The sequence below is a fragment of the Pseudophryne corroboree genome, chromosome 3 (assembly GCF_028390025.1).
Source record: "Pseudophryne corroboree isolate aPseCor3 chromosome 3, aPseCor3.hap2, whole genome shotgun sequence".
In the NCBI taxonomy this organism is placed as follows: Eukaryota; Metazoa; Chordata; class Amphibia; order Anura; family Myobatrachidae; genus Pseudophryne; species Pseudophryne corroboree.
Window position 1 is genome coordinate 607,429,194 of NC_086446.1, and position 16,573 is coordinate 607,445,766.

The window sequence follows — 16,573 nt, forward strand, 5'->3', positions numbered from 1 at the left end:
TCCTCGCATGGAACCTGCCGAAAGGGATGGCCTCGTATGAAGCCACCATCTTCCCCAGGACCCGCGTGCAATGATGCACTGAAACCTGTTTTGGTTTTAATAGGTTCCTGACCAGGGCTATGAGCTCCTGAACCTTTTCGACAGGAAGAAAAACCCTTTTTCTGGTCTGTGTCTAGAATCAGGCCCAAAAAAGTTAGACGCGTTGTAGGGACTATACACCAAAAGAAAAACGTGATGGAGATGGCGCAACATGTCACTTCTATAAACACACAGAGATGCTTACACAAAATATTCTCACAACCGGAGAAAATGGGTGAATTGGAGTTCACCTTCCACAAATATGAATTCTAAAGGTATAATAAAAGAAACACAAAAACATAGTGTATTCCAAATTGATTGATGGATCTTTATTACTTCTTGGTCTCACTCACATGATAGAATTGTTTAATTCGCATGTAGAAATCCATAAGCGTGATGAATCAACTTCATAAATAATTTAATAAAAACCACTCACAAATTATCCTTTTAAATATACACAGACAGGATTGCACTATTTTTTATTTCTCTTTTCTAAGTGCCAATTGGATTTTATGCTGTGTGCATATTTATGAAGTTGATTCATCACGCTTATGGATTTCTACATGCGAATTAAACAATTCTATCATGTGAGTGAGACCAAGTAATAAAGATCCATCAATCAATCAATTTGGAATACACTATGTTTTTGTGTTTCTTTTATTATACCTTTAGAACTCATATTTGTGGAAGGTGAACTCCAATTCACCCATTTTCTCCGGTTGTGAGAATATTTTGTGTAAGCATCTCTGTGTGTCTATAGAAGTTGCGCCATCTCTTCCTCACGTTTTTCTTTTGGTGTATATTCTTGAGGTGAAACCACGGTGAAGGTTTCTTTGTGTGGGACGAGAGGCTGACACTTGTTAAAAGCGCAAGAAAGATCTCTTCTTTTTCTGCGTTGTAGGGACTAGCTGGGACTTCGGTATATTGAGAATCCAGCCATGTAACTGCAACGTCTTCATGGACAGAGACACGCTGTCCAGCAACTTCTCCCGAGTTCTCGCCTTTATGAGTAGATCGTCCAAGTATGGGATAATTGTGACCCCCTGCCTGCGCAGGAGCACCATCATTTCCACCATTACCTTGGTGAAAATTCTCGGGGCCGTGGAAAGCCCAAACGGCAACGTCTGAAATTGGTAGGGACAGTCCTGCACTGCAAATCTCAGGAACGCCTGATGAGGGGGGGAATACCGGACCATGAAGGTATGCATCCTTTATATCCAGGGAAACCATCCAAACTCTCCTCCCCTCCCCCTCCAGGTTGGCGATGACCGCCCTGAGCGATTCCATTTTGAACCTGAACCTCTTCAAGAACAGGTTCAGGGATTTTAGGTTTAAAATGGGTCTGACCGAACTGTCCGGTTTTGGGACCACAAACAGGGTTGAGTAATATCCCTCTCCTTGCTGGAGATGAGGAACTGTGACAATCACCTGTTGAATAATAAGATTTTACTCACCGGTAAATCTATTTCTCGTAGTCCGTAGTGGATGCTGGGACTCCGTAAGGACCATGGGGAATAGCGGCTCCACAGGAGACTGGGCACAACTAAAGAAAGCTTTAGGACTACCTGGTGTGCACCGGCTCCTCCCACTAATTCCCTCCTCCAGACCTCAGTTAGGATACTGTGCCCGGAAGAGCGGACACAATAAGGAAGGATTTTGAATCCCGGGTAAGACTCATACCAGCCACACCAATCACACCGTATAACTCGTGATACTATACCCAGTTAACAGTATGAAATATAACTGAGCCTCTCAACAGATGGCTCAACAATAACCCTTTAGTTAGGCAATAACTATAAACAAGTATTGCAGACAATCCGCACTTGGGATGGGCACCCAGCATCCACTACGGACTACGAGAAATAGATTTACCGGTGAGTAAAATCTTGTTTTCTCTGACGTCCTAAGTGGATGCTGGGACTCCGTAAGGACCATGGGGATTATACCAAAGCTCCCAAACGGGCGGGAGAGTGCGGATGACTCTGCAGCACCGAATGAGCAAACTCTAGGTCCTCCTCGGCCAGGGTATCAAACTTGTAGACTCTTGCAAAAATGTTTGAACCCGACCAAGTAACAGCTCGGCAAAGTTGTAAAGCAGAGACCCCTCGGGCAGCCGCCCAAGAAGAGCCCACTTTCCTCGTGGAATGGGCTTTTTGCAGATTTAGGGTGCGGCAGTCCAGCCGCAGAATGTGCAAGTTGAATCGGGCTACAGATCCAGCGAGCAATAGTCTGCTTAGAAGCAGGAGCACCCAGCTTGTTGGGTGCATACAGGATAAATAGCGAGTCTGTTTTCCTGACTCCAGCCGTCCTGGAAACATACTTTTCAGGGCCCTGACCATGTCCAGTAACTTTGAATCCTGCAAGTCCCAAGTAGCCGCAGGCACTACAATAGGTTGGTTCACATGAAAAACTGATACCACCTTAGGAAGGAATTGGGAACGAGTCCTCAATTCCGCCTTATCCAAATAAAATAAAGATAAGGGCTTTTGTATGACAAAGATGCCAATTATGATACACGCCTGGCCGACGCCAAGGCCCACAGCATGACCACTTTCCACGTGAGGTATTGTAGCTCCACAGATTTAAGTGGCTCAACCCAATGCGACTTCAGGAAATCCAACACCACGTTGAGATCCCACGGTGCCACTTGAGCTACAAACGGGGCTGACTATGCAGCACTCCCTTAACCAAAGTCTGAACTTCAGGCAGTGAAGCCAGTTCTATTTTAGAAGAAAATCGATAGAGCCGAAATCTGGACCTTAATGGAACCCAATTTTAGGCCCATAGTCACCTCTGACTGTAGGAAGTGCAGAAATCGACCTAGCTGAAATTTCTCCTTTGGGGCCTTCCTGGCCTCACAGCACGCAACATATTTCCGCCATATGTGGTGATAATGGTTTGCGTTCACTTCTGTCCTAGCTTTAAATAGCGTAGGGATAACTTCCTCCGGAATGCCCTTTTCCTTCAGGATCCGGCGTTCAACCGCCATGCCGTCAAACCCAGCCGCGGTACGTCTTGGAACAGACAGGCCCCCTGCTGCAGCAGGTCCTGTCTGAGCGGCAGAGGCCATGGGTCCTCTGAGATCATTTCTTGGAGTTCTGGGTACCAAGCTCTTCTTGGCCAACCCGGAACAATGAGTATAGTTCTTACTCCTCTCCTCCTTATTCTCATTACCCTGGGTAAGAGAGGCAGAGGAGGGAACACATACACCGACTGGTACACCCACGGTGTTACCAGAGCGTCCACAGCTATCGCCTGAGGGTCCCTTGACCTTGCGCAATATCTTTTAAGCTTTTTGTTGAGGCGGGACGCCATCATGTCCACCTGTGGCCTTTCCCAACGGTGTACAATCATTTGGAAGACTTCTGGATGAAGTCCCCACTCTCCCGAGTGGAGGTCGTGTCTTCTGAGAAAGTCTGCTTCTCAGTTGTCCACTCCGGGAATGAACACTGCTGAAAGTGCTAACACGATTTTCCGCCCATCGGAGAATCCTTGTGGCTTCTGCCATCGCCATCCTGCTTCTTGTGCCGCCCTGTCGGTTTACATGAGCGACCGCCGTGATGTTGTCTGACTGGATCAGCAAAGGCCGGTGTTGAAGCAGGGTCTAGCCTGACTTAGGGCATTGTAAATGGCCCTTAGTTCCAGAATATTTATGTGTAGGGAAGTCTCCTGACTTTTCCATAGCCTTGGAAGTTTCTTCCCTGGCTATGGGGGTTTCTGCCCCCCAGCCTCGAAGGCTGGCATCCGTGGTCACCAGGACCCAGTCCTGAATGCCGAATCTGCGGCCCCCTAGAAGATGAGCACTCTGCAGCCACCACAACAGCGACACCCTGGCCCTTGGAGACAGGGTTATCCGCCGATGCATCTGAAGATGCGACCCGGACCACTTGTCCCACAGATCCCACTGGAAGATCCTTGCATGGGACCTGGCGAAAGGAATTTCTTCGTAAGAAGCTACCATCTTTCCCAGGGCTCGCGTGCATTGATGCACCGACACCTGTATTTGTATTAGGAGGTCTCTGTCTAGAGACGACAACTCCTTGGACTTCTCCTCCGGGAGAAACCCTTTTTATCCTGTTGTGTGTCCAGAACCATACCCAGGAACAGTAGACGCGTCGTAGGAACCAGCTGCAACTTTGGAATATTCAGAATCCAGCCATGCTGTTGTAGCACTTCCCGAGATAGTGCTACTCCGACGAACAACTGCTCCCTTTATAAGGAGATCGTCCAAGTACGGGATAATTATTTCGGTCATTACCTTGGTAAATACCTCGGTGCCGGGGACAGACCAACGGCAACGTCTGGAATTGGTAATGACAATCCTGTACCACAATTTTGAGGTACTCCTGGTGAAGACGGTAAATAGGGACATGCAGGTAAGCATCCTTGATGTCCAGTGATACCATGAAATTCTCCAGGCTTGCAATAATCGCCCTGAGCGATTCCATTTTGAACTTGAACCTTCGTATATAAATGTTCAAGGATTTCAATTTTAGAATGGGTCTCACCGAACCGTCTGGTCTCGGTACCACAACATTTTGGAATAGTAACCCCGGCCTTGTTGAAGGAGGGGTACCTTGATTTCACCTGCTGGAAGTACAGCTTGTGAATTGCCGCCAGTACTACCTTTCTCCGAGGGCAGCAGGCAAGGCTGATGTGAGGTAACGGCGAGGGGGAGTCGCCTCGAACTCCAGCCTGTATCCCTGTGATACTACTTGCAGAACCTAGGGATCCACCTGTGGTCAAGCCCACTGGTCCCTGAAGTTCCCGAGACGCGCCCCTACCGCACCTGTCTCCACCTGTGGAGCCCCAGCGTCATGCGGTGGACTCGGAGGAAGCGGGGGAAGATTTTTGATCCTGGGAACTGGCTGTCTGGTGCAGCTTTTTCTTTCTTCCCTTGTCTCTGTGCAGAAAGGAAGCGCCTTTGACCCGCTTGCTTTTCTGAAGCCGAAAGGACTGTACCTGAAAATACGGTGCTTTCTTAGGCTGTGAGGAAACCCGAGGTAAAAATTTCTTCCCAGCTGTTGCTGTGGATACGAGGTCCCAGAGACCATCCCCAAACAATTCCTCACCCTTATAAGGCAGAATCTCCATGTGCCTTTTACAGGCAGCATCACCTGTCTACTGCCGGGTTTCTAATACCCTCCTGGCAGAATGGACATTGCATTAATTCTGGATGCCAGCCGGCAAATATCCCTCTGTGCATCCTTCATATACAAGACGACGTCTTTAATATGCTCTATGTTAGCAAAATATTATCCCTGTCTAGGGTATTAATATTATCTGACAGGGTATCAGACCACGCTGCAGCAGCACTATTTATACTGAGGCAATTGCAGGTCTCACTATAGAACCTGAGTGTGCATATACAGACTTCAGGATAGCCTCCTGCTTTTTATCAGCAAGCTCCTTCAAGGTGGCCGTATCCTAAGACGGCAGTGCCACCTTTTTTGACAAACGTGTGAGCGCCTTATCCACCCTAGGGGATATCTCCCAACGTGACCTATCCTCTGGCGGGAAAGGGTACGCCATCAGTAACTTTTTAGAAATTACCAGTTTCTTATCGGGGGAACCAACGCTTCTTTACACACTTCATTCACTCATCTGATGGGGGAACAAAACACTGGCTGCTTTTTCTCCCCAAAAATAAAACCCCTTTTATGTGGTACCTGGGTTCATGTCAGAAATGTGTAACACATTTTTCATTGCAGAGATCATGTAACGGATGTTCCTAGTGGATTGTGTATATATCTCAACCTCGTCGACACTGGAGTCAGACTCCGTGTCGACATCTGTGTCTGCCATCTGAGGTAACGGGCGTTTTTTTTTTGAGCCCCTGATGGCCTTTGAGACGCCTGGGCAGGCGCGGGCTGAGAAGCCGGCTGTCCCACAGCTGTTACGTCATCCAGCCTTTTATGTAAGGAGTTGACATTGTCGGTTAATACCTTTCACCTATCCATCCACTCTGGTGACGGCCCCCCAGGGGGCGACATCCCATTTATCGGCCTCTGCTCCGCCTCCACGTAACCTTCCTCATCCAACATGTCGACACAGCCGTACCGACACACCGCACACACACAGGGAATGCTCTGACTGAGGACAGGACCCCACAAAGTCCTTTGGGGAGACAGAGAGAGAGTATGCCAGCACACACCAGAGCGCTATATAATGCAGGGATTAACACTATAACTGAGTGATTTTTCCCCCAATAGCTGCTTGTATACATATATTGCGCCTAAATTTAGTGCCCCCCCTCTCTTTTTAACCCTTTGAGCCTGAAAACTACAGGGGAGAGCCTGGGGAGCCGTCTTCCAGCTGCACTGTGAAGAAAAAATGGCGCCAGTGTGCTGAGGGAGATAGCCCCGCCCCTTTTTCGGTAGACTTTTCTCCCGCTTTTTTTTATGGATTCTGGCAGGGGTAATTTATCACATATATAGCCTTGGGACTATATATTGTGATGATTTGCCAGCCAAGGTGTCTTATATTGCCCTCAGGGCGCCCCCCCCCCCCCCCCAGCGCCCTGCACCCATCAGTGACCGGAGTGTGAGGTGTGCATGAGGAGCAATGGCGCACAGCTGCAGTGCTGTGCGCTACCTTGTTGAAGACAGAAGTCTTCTGCCGCCGATTTTCCGGAACACTTCTTGCTTCTGGCTCTGTAAGGGGGCCGGCGGCGCGGCTCCGGGAACGAACACCAAGGTCGGGTCCTGCGGTCGATCCCTCTGGAGCTAATGGTGTCCAGTAGCCTAAGAAGCCCAAACTACCACCTGTTAGGTAGGTTCGCTTCTTCTCCCCTTAGTCCCTCGCTGCAGTGAGTCTGTTGCCAGCAGATCTCACTGTAAAATAAAAACCTAAATATACTTTCTTTCTAGGAGCTCAGGAGAGCCCCTAGTGTGCATCCAGCTCAGCCGGGCACAAGATTCTAACTGAGGTCTGGAGGAGGGTCATAGTGGGAGGAGCCAGTGCACACCAGGTAGTCCTAAAGCTTTCTTTAGTTGTGCCCAGTCTCCTGCGGAGCCGCTATTCCCCATGGTCCTTACGGAGTCCCAGCATCCACTTAGGACGTCAGAGAAATACAATTTTTGGATTGCTGCCAACACTAGCTCCCTCTCTGACGGGGAAGCTGGCAGAGCTGACTTGAAAAAACCAGCGAGGAGGCAAGTCTTCGAATTCCAGCCTGTATCCCTGAGAAACAATCTCTAATGCCCAGGGATCCACCTGCGATTGAACCCAGACGTGGCTGAAAAACCGAAGACGAGCCCCCACTAGATCTGCCTCCCCCCGGGAAGCCCCAGCGTCATGTGGTGGACTTTGCAGACGCAGGGGAGGACTTCTGCTCTTGGGAACTAGCTGTGTGCAGCTTCTTTCCCCTGCCTTTCCCTCTGGTAACAAAAGACGATCCCCGTACCTTTTTGTTTTTATTGGAACGAAAAGGACTGCATTTGATAATGAGGTGCCTTTTTTGTATGCTGCGGGGGGACATAAGGTAAGAAATTCGACTTACTAGCCGTAGCAGTAGAGACAAGGTCCGAGAGGCCGTCTCCAAACAACTCCTCCCCTTTGTAAGGCAAGGACTCCATATGCCGCTTTGAATCGGCGTCTCCCGTCAACTGTCGGGTCCACAAGAGCCGACTAGCAGAAATAGACATAGCATTTATTCTGGAGCTTAATAAACAAATGTCTCTCTGAGCATCTCTCATATACAAAGCAGCATCTCTGATATGCTCTATGGTCATTTGAATGGCATCCCTATCTAAGGTGTCAATCTCCGTAGATAAGGAATCTGCCCATGCCACAACCGCACTACAAACCCAGGCCGACGCCATAGCCGGTCTAACAATAGTACATGAATGAGTATAAATGTGCTTCATGGTAATTTCCTGCCTGCGATCAGCAGGATCCTTGAGGGAAGCCGTATCCTGAGAAGGCAGTGCCACCTTTTTGGACAAGCGTATCAGCGCCTTGTCTACTTTAGGCGAAGATTCCCATCGTATCCTATCCGTTTGTGGAAAAGGATATGCCATAAGAATCCTTTTGGGAACTTGTGGTCTCCTATCCGGAGATTCCCAAGCCTTTTTGCACAATTCACTCAGTTCAAATGAGGACGGAAAGGTGACTTCAGGCTTTTCCCCTTTATACATGTGTACCCTCGTGTCAGGGATAGGGGGTTCCTCAGTAATATGCAAAACCTCTTTAATGGCAATCATCATGTACCGAATACTTTTTGCCACCTTCGGCTGTAATTTTGCATCTTCATAATCGACACTAGAGTCAGTATCCGTGTCGGTATCTCATCGATCTGGGAAATGGTGCGCTTCTAATACCCCGAAGGGCCTGGCGCCACAGGGACAGGCATGGACTGGCTACCTGACTGATCCCTAGCTTCAGCCTGGTCTAACCTTTTATGCAATTGATTGACATTTGCATTCAAGACATTCAGCATAGCCACCCATTCCGTTGTCGGTGTTGCCGACGGCGACATGACATTCAAGCACTACCCCTCCACATTAAGCGAGCCTTCCTCGTCAAACATGTCGACACACGCGTACCGACACACTTCACACACACATAGGGAACCTCTTTTCTGAAGACAGTATCCCCTTCAAGGCCCTTTGGAGAGACAGAGTATGCCAGCACACACCCCAGCGCAATGACCCTGGAGACCAACACAAAATGTTTTTCCCCCAGCCGCGCTGTATAATATGTTATCCGCCAATTATGTGCCCCCCTCTCTTTTAAACACCCCTTCACCGTGTGTAAGCAGGGGAGAGTCCGGGGAGCTTCATCTCAGCGGTGCTGTGGAGAGAAAATGGCGCTGGTGAGTGCTGAGGGAGAAGCCCCGCCCCCTCGGTGGCAGGCTTCTGTCCCGCTCAAACTTACTAAAATATGGCGGGGGCTCTTTTATATACATGTACAGTGCCCACCTGTACATGTATATTGTCTTTTGCCATAATAGAGGTGTTATATTGCTGCCCAGGGCGCCCCCCCCTGCGCCCTGCACCCTTACAGTGACCGGAGTATGTGAGGTGTATGGGAGCAATGACGCACAGCTGCAGTGCTGTGCGTTACCCCAGTGAAGCTGAAGGCTTCTGCCGCCTGACGTCTTCTGACTTCGGTTCTTCTGGATCTGTGAGGAGAACGGCAGCGCGGCTCTGGGGGTGGACGCCCAGTAAGAACCTGTGTTCACCCCCTCTGGAGCTAATGGTGTCCAGTAGCCGAGGAAGCAGAGCCTATCTTAGACAAGAAGGTCTGCCCCTCTCTCCTCAGTCCCTCGATGCAGGGAGCCTGTTGCCAGCAGTGCTCCCTGTAAAAAAAGTAGAAAAAAATCCAAACAAAAATGCTTCTAGGCAGAGAACTCAGGAGAGCTCTCTGCAGTGCACCCATCCTGCTCTGGGCACAGTGTAAAACTGAGGTCTGGAGGAGGGGCATAGAGGGAGGAGCCAGTGCACACCCAGAGTCCAAAGCTTTCTTAAAGTGCCGTATCTCCTGCGGAGCCCGTCTATTCCCCATGTTCCTTACGGAGTCCCAGCATCCTCAAGGACGTTAGAGAAACAATTCTTCCTCAGGTTCTGTCTCCTTATCCGGTAAGTTGAAGACTTCTCTAAGAGAATAAATTAGGGCCTCTACACCTTGAGACAGTATTGTCCCCATCCATATCTACCTCACCTTCACCCAAATCTGGCATGTAATTATCAGTCAGACTGGAGTACATGTGGAAGTGTACATTTATGAGAGACCATCAGGGGAGGCTGAGGAGCCTGCATGTTGTCAGCAGCCCTCATTAAAAAAAATCCTTGGATTTCTTAAGGATCTGTCTTTCTTGTCTGGCAGTAGCCAACTCTGTATTAATATTAGTAATCATTCCTTTGAATGATTCTAACCACTCTGGCTCCTGAACACTACCCTGTGAATGTAGAGAACACTGTACAAAGGAGAGATCCCCCACGGTGAAGGGGAAAACTGTGTTGCATGAGGGACACAGCCTTTTTGCCAGACATTCTGATTCAGCAGAAATACACTCAGTTTAGTGAAATAACAGTCCAACGAAAAACACAGGACAGTGAAATAACACATTAGACACCTGAATGGAGCGACACAGAGGAATGAGACCAGCACACAATACCTCAGTCAAAGCAGTGCTCTGCTGGCTATAATTCAGAGCCTTTGTAAGGCAGAATGTGGTAGAGCCACCTAATATGCTTCTACCCTTTCTATAAAACCCCCTGGTAGCAGTACAATTGGTGATTCAGCAGGGTCTGTGGAGGAGCAGCGCTTGCATGCAGCCTGGAATTCTGCAGCAGCTAGAAATGGCACATTTGAGCCGCTGGTCCCTCTAAGCGGGAAGCCCCACCCCCTCAATGGCACAGTGTCCCTATATGATTATACTGGCTTTATTGTAAACCTATACAATGTAAATTGGAGTTTAAAGACCTTTACTTCAGCACCAGTATGGGTGTTTGCAACAGGCACCGCAGCCTGGTGACCACCACGCCCTTATGCCGCCACTGTCACCGGGGAGCCGCTAACCGCCCCCCCGGTGTTCGTACTCACCGCATCTTTTTCTGCATCTCTTAGATGTGATGGCATGCTGCTGGCATGTGCACACACCCAGGGGGCATGTGAAACAGCGCCTCAGGAGCTAATATCCTGTCAGAGGGATACGAACCATTAACCCTATAGGAGGTTTGTTCTGTCCCCCCCTAGGTTCCACGACGCAGGCAGAATGGTGCCAGCCAGTGCTGCCTGAAAATAAACTAATACATTTCTGAAGAAAACTCTGGAGCTCCAGAGAATGCACCTGGCTCCGTGGGCACATTTTCTAAATCAAGTCTGCTGGAGGTGCATAGAGAGGAGCCAGCACACGCTGAACATTTCTTAAAGTGCCAGGCTCCAATGGACCCGATCTATACCCCATAGTACTAATCCATCCCGGTATCCCCTAGGACGTTAGAGGAATAAGACCAGTTACTTGTTTACCATTTTTATTCTGTACAGAAACATGAACGAAAATAGTCAATAGTTTCATAGTACCTTCACAGTCTCATCCAATTTCTGATTCTTCTTTTCAAGTTTCTCTTTCCTTTTAATTTCCTAAGTCACAAAAACAATTAGAAATGTAAGGCAACGACAAAAGAAAAATATCGAAGTAGTAAGAAGTTGGGAAGCACACCAACATCTATGCAATATTTTATGTACTCTTATCACCCGAAGATAAACTGAAGATCATTGCACAATGACATACTAGCAATATGTATAGCAGCTTCCTTTCATCCAGTAAAAAAAAAAAAAAAAAAAATTTGCACACAAAAAAAAAACCATGCTAAACGCACCTCTGAGAATAAAAAGTAGCTATATATTTCCAATTATATAGCTTTAGTTTTATTACTGCTACTAATAATCATACCATCAACTTGCACTAAACAAAAACGTTATTCAATGCAAGTTTAGCAAAAAAAAAATTAATATATGAATATCACACAAGGTTTGTACCAACTGAAAACGATACCCTATCGTTTTTGACTAAGCATGCACCAGACATCACTAAATAAATTAAAATTGATAGATATATATATATATATATATATATATACACATATATACACACATATATATATATATATATATATATATATATATATATATATACATATATACATACATACACACATACACACAGGTTGAGTATCCCATATCCAAATATTCCGAAATACGGAATATTCCAAAATACGGACTTTTTTGAGTGAGAGGGAGATAGTGAAACCTTTGTTTTTTGATGGCTCAATGTACAAAAACTTTGTTTAATACACAAAGTTATTAATAATATTGTATTAAATTACCTTCAGGCTGTGTATATAAGGTGTATATGAAACATAAATGAATTGTGTGAATGTAGACACTTTGTTTAATGCACAAAGTTATAAAAAATATTGGCTAAAATGACCTTCAGGCTGTGTGTATAAGGTGTATATGTAACATAAATGCATTCTGTGCTTAGATTTAGGTCCCATCACTATGATATCTCATTATGGTATGCAATTATTCCAAAATACGGAAAAATCCGATATCCAAAAAACCTCTGGTCCCAAGCATTTTGGATAAGGGATACTCAACGTACGTATGTGTGTGTGTGTGTGTGTATATATGTATATGTATATATGTATATGTATATATGTATATGTATATGTATATGTATATGTATATATGTATATGTATATGTATATGTATATGTATATGTATATGTATATGTATATGTATATATATATATATATATATATATATATATATATATATATATATATATATATATATATATATATATATATATATATATATATATTCAAAACAAGAGGTAACCCTTTCCTGCGCTTTACCACTAGTTCTCAAACCAATAACAAATACCCTCTGTCAGATAAGGTATCAAAGATAGATATGGAGTAAAAAGGTTCTCATGGGAGCCAATCAGCCTTTAGATTAATAATATTTAACAATATTTAAAAGGTTTTTATTTATACACAAATAAAAGGTACTTGTAACCTAAAAATTCGACATTGATACAATTGTCTAAAAATTCAGTAAAACGATTTCACAATCTTATACATAGACATTTTTAATTGATATGAGGAATTTATAGTCAGGTAATCACAATCAGAACTTGAAAAGGACGTGTATCCAACCAGATGCTTGTGGTGGTGACTTTTTTGACCCAATACTGCGAAACCCTACGCGTTTCGTCCGTTAGGACTTCATCAGGGGTTTACAATCCGTTTTTGTGAAAAAATAATTTACCACTGGTTAGGACGGGATTAAATTCTTAATGCTACATCCAATCACATGTTCTTTTCAAATGATGTGGTGTCTAAATTGGCTTCATCAAAACAAAAATTTACAATTAAGTTGAAGTCAGATGTTGTGATTTTCCCTAATTTCCTCAAGGAGAGTGGAACCTTATAATCCACCTCTGCTCCAATAAGTATCTCCAAAAAATGGGGTTCTTTTAGAGATCTCCAATCTTGAACCGCACTATTCCTTTTTCACAGGAACCGGCACAACTTCACAGGAACACAGCTGTGTTCCTGTGAAGTTGTGCCGGTTCCTGTGAAAAAGGAATAGTGCGGTTCAAGATTGGAGATCTCTAAAAGAACCCCATTTTTTGGAGATACTTATTGGAGCAGAGGTGGATTATAAGGTTCCACTCTCCTTGAGGAAATTAGGGAAAATCACAACATCTGACTTCAACTTAATTGTAAATTTTTGTTTTGATTAAGCCAATTTAGACACCACATCATTTGAAAAGAACATGTGATTGGATGTAGCATTAAGAATTTAATCCCGTCCTAACCAGTGGTAAATTATTTTTTCACAAAAACGGATTGTAAACCCCTGATGAAGTCCTAACGGACGAAACGCGTTGGGTTTCGCAGTATTGGGTCAAAAAAGTCACCACCACAAGCATCTGGTTGGATACACGTCCTTTTCAAGTTCTGATTGTGATTACCTGACTATAAATTCCTCATATCAACTAAAAATGTCTATGTATAAGATTGTGAAATCGTTTTACTGAATTTTTAGACAATTGTATCAATGTCGAATTTTTAGGTTACAAGTACCTTTTATTTGTGTATAAATAAAAACCTTTTAAATATTGTTAAATATTATTAATCTAAAGGCTGATTGGCTCCCATGAGAACCTTTTTACTCCATATTTTATTTATATATATATATATATATATATATATATATATATATATATATATATATATATATATATATTTTTTTTTTTTTTTTTTTTTTTTTTTTTGCCTTCGTGTTACTGACAGGTCTAAAAGTAAAATACCTCAAGTCGTTGCTGTTCCATTTTAGTTAAGAGGAACTTGGAATAAATATTGCTTTTCTCAAGTAAGTGCTGAAGTCTTTTAAACCGCATTTCATTGGAATCTCTTTCCCATGACATCCGAGCCTAGGTGGAAGGATGATCAGAAATCACTAGCTTGTTAAGGTTGGACACTAGTTAAATGCATTATTTATTTTATTAAACAATGACCAGAAATGTAAGGTTATAGGCAAGCCCCCCACCCCCTCCCCTCCCCTCCCCCTGGGCAACTGAATCAGCACCACATGGATGTAGCACATCTCCTGGTTAAGTGCCAGGTTAGATGCATTTACCATAGGAGCATTGAAGAGCTCCAGGCACTTAACCCACTTATCACAACAGTGGTAACTGAATCGCCCCTCAATATTTGTTGGGGAGGGGGGATCCAAATACATACTCCATTGAAACCTTCAGAGGATTTTCATTACCTACCGGTAAATCTTTTTCTCGTAGTCGGTCAAGGATGCTCGGGTCCACATTAGTACCATGGGGTATAGACTGGTTCACTAGAAGCCACTGGCACTTTAAGGGTTTGAGAGTGTGCTAGCTCCTCCCTCTATGACCCTCCTACCAGACTCTAGAACTTGTGTCCGAGGAGAGAAGGAATTTACACAGATAGTGGCAAGATTCACACATACAAGGCAAACCAAGCTAACTAGCTTGAAACTTCAGCAACGGCTGAATAATATTACTAAACCAAATAACAAAACAGTACTAAAACCAAGAACTAAGCAGTACTGAACAAAGTAACCACTGCAGGGTCACGAAGCGCTGGGCGGGCGCCCAGCATCCTCTACGGACTACAAGAAAAGGATTACCGGTAGGGAATTAATATCCTATTTTCTCTTATGTCCTAGAGGATGCTGGGGTTCGTATTAGTACCATGGGGGGTGGCGGGGGGGATGTACCAAATCTCCCAGAACAGGAGGGAGAGCGTGGAGGCTCCTGCAGAACTGATTGACCAAACTTCAGGTCCTCAGCGACCAAGGTATCGAACTTGTCGACCCATACAGAGTAGCCGCTTGGCCAAGCTGTAAAGGCGAGACACCCCGGGCAGCCGCGCAGGAAGAACCCACCTTACGAGTAGAGTGGGCCTTAAAAGACGTAGGAAATGGCAATCCTGCTGTAGAATACATATGCTGGATAGTGAACCTGATCCAGCGAGAGATCATCTGCTTAGAAGCAGGACACCCAAGTTCCCTGGGATCATACAGGACAGAGTCCGATTTTCTGTGACGAGTAGTCCTCTTCACATAGATTTTCAGAGCCTTTACAACATCCAAGGACTTTGATTAAATTGAGGAGTCAGTAGCAACTGGCACCACAATAGGTTGGTTGATATGAAATGCCGACACAACCTTCGGAAGGAACTGCTGACGTGTCTGGAGCTCAGCTCCATCTTCATGGAAGATCAAGTAGGGGCTCTTACAAAGACCCCAGCTCCGACACATGTCTAGCAGAAGCGAAGGCAAACAAAGTGACAGCATTCCATGTGAGAAACTTGATCTCAACCTCCTGTAGAGGCTCGAACCAATCCAATTGGAGAAACTGCAGCACCACGTTAAGATCCCATGGTGCCGTAGGCGGCACAAAGGGAGGCTGGATGTGCAGAACCCCTTTCAAAAAGGTCTGAACCTCCGGGAGGGAAGCCAACTGTTTCTGGTAGAAAATGGATAGGGCCGAATTCTGGACCTTTACGGATACCAACCTCAGGCCCATATCCACACCTGCTTGCAGGAAGAGGAGAAACAGTCCCAGTTGAAACTCCACCGTAGGAAAATTTCTTGGACTCACACCAAGATACATATTGTTTCCAAATACGATGGTAATGTTTAGACGTTACTCATTTCCTAGCCTGCATCAGGGTAGGAATAACCGTGCTCGGAATGCCCTTCCGAGCTAATATCGGACGTTCAACTTCCATGGCATAAAACGTAGCCGCTGTATGTCTTGTTAAGCTAACGGACCCTGCTGCAGCAGGTCCTCCCGAAGAGGAAGAGGCCTCGGCTCTTTTAGCAGTAGATCCAGAAGATCCGTGTACCAAGCCCTCCTTGGCCAGTCCGGAGCAATGAGAATTGCCTGAACTCCTGTTCTCCTTATGAGTTTTAGAACTCTTGGAATGAGTGGAAGTGGAGGAAACACGTACACCGACTGGAACACCCACGGAGTCACTAGGGCGTCCACCGCCACGGCTTGCGGGTCCCTCGACCTGGAACAATACCGCTTAAGCTTCTTGTTGAGACCAGAGGTCATGTCTATTTGAGGTACACCCCAAAGATGTGTAGGTACACCCCAAAGATGTGTAACACCTCCGGATGGAGTCCTCACTCTCCTGGATGGAGATCATATCTGCTGAGGAAGTCCGCTTCCCAATTGTCTACTCCCAGAATGAAGATTGCAAACAGCGCCGACACATGTTATTCTGCCCAGAGGATGATTCTTGCTACCTCTGACATTGCAGCTCTGCTCTTCGTTCCGTCCTGTCGGTTTATGTGAAACCTTCCGTACTTTAGAGCCTCGTAAGAGGCCACCATCATCCCCAGAAGGCGAATGCACTGATGAACCGAAACCCGGGCTGGCTTCAGGACATCACGGACCATTGTTTGTATCACCAACGCTTTCTATTCC

At 45.6% G+C, this 16,573-nt stretch overlaps 1 protein-coding gene across 1 annotated transcript in view; it reads right to left on the reverse strand.

Annotated features, from left to right (window-relative positions):
- The window catches only part of HELLS (helicase, lymphoid specific), a 270,907-nt gene that overhangs the window by 230,465 nt on the left and 23,869 nt on the right, over positions 1 to 16,573 (reverse strand). Inside the window, exons 3-4 of the mRNA XM_063961560.1 lie at positions 13,910 to 14,032; positions 11,107 to 11,166 (exon numbers count right to left, since the gene is read on the reverse strand). Of these exons, the coding sequence (XP_063817630.1) occupies positions 11,107 to 11,166; positions 13,910 to 14,032 (183 nt within the window). The remainder of the gene's footprint in view (positions 1 to 11,106; positions 11,167 to 13,909; positions 14,033 to 16,573) is intronic.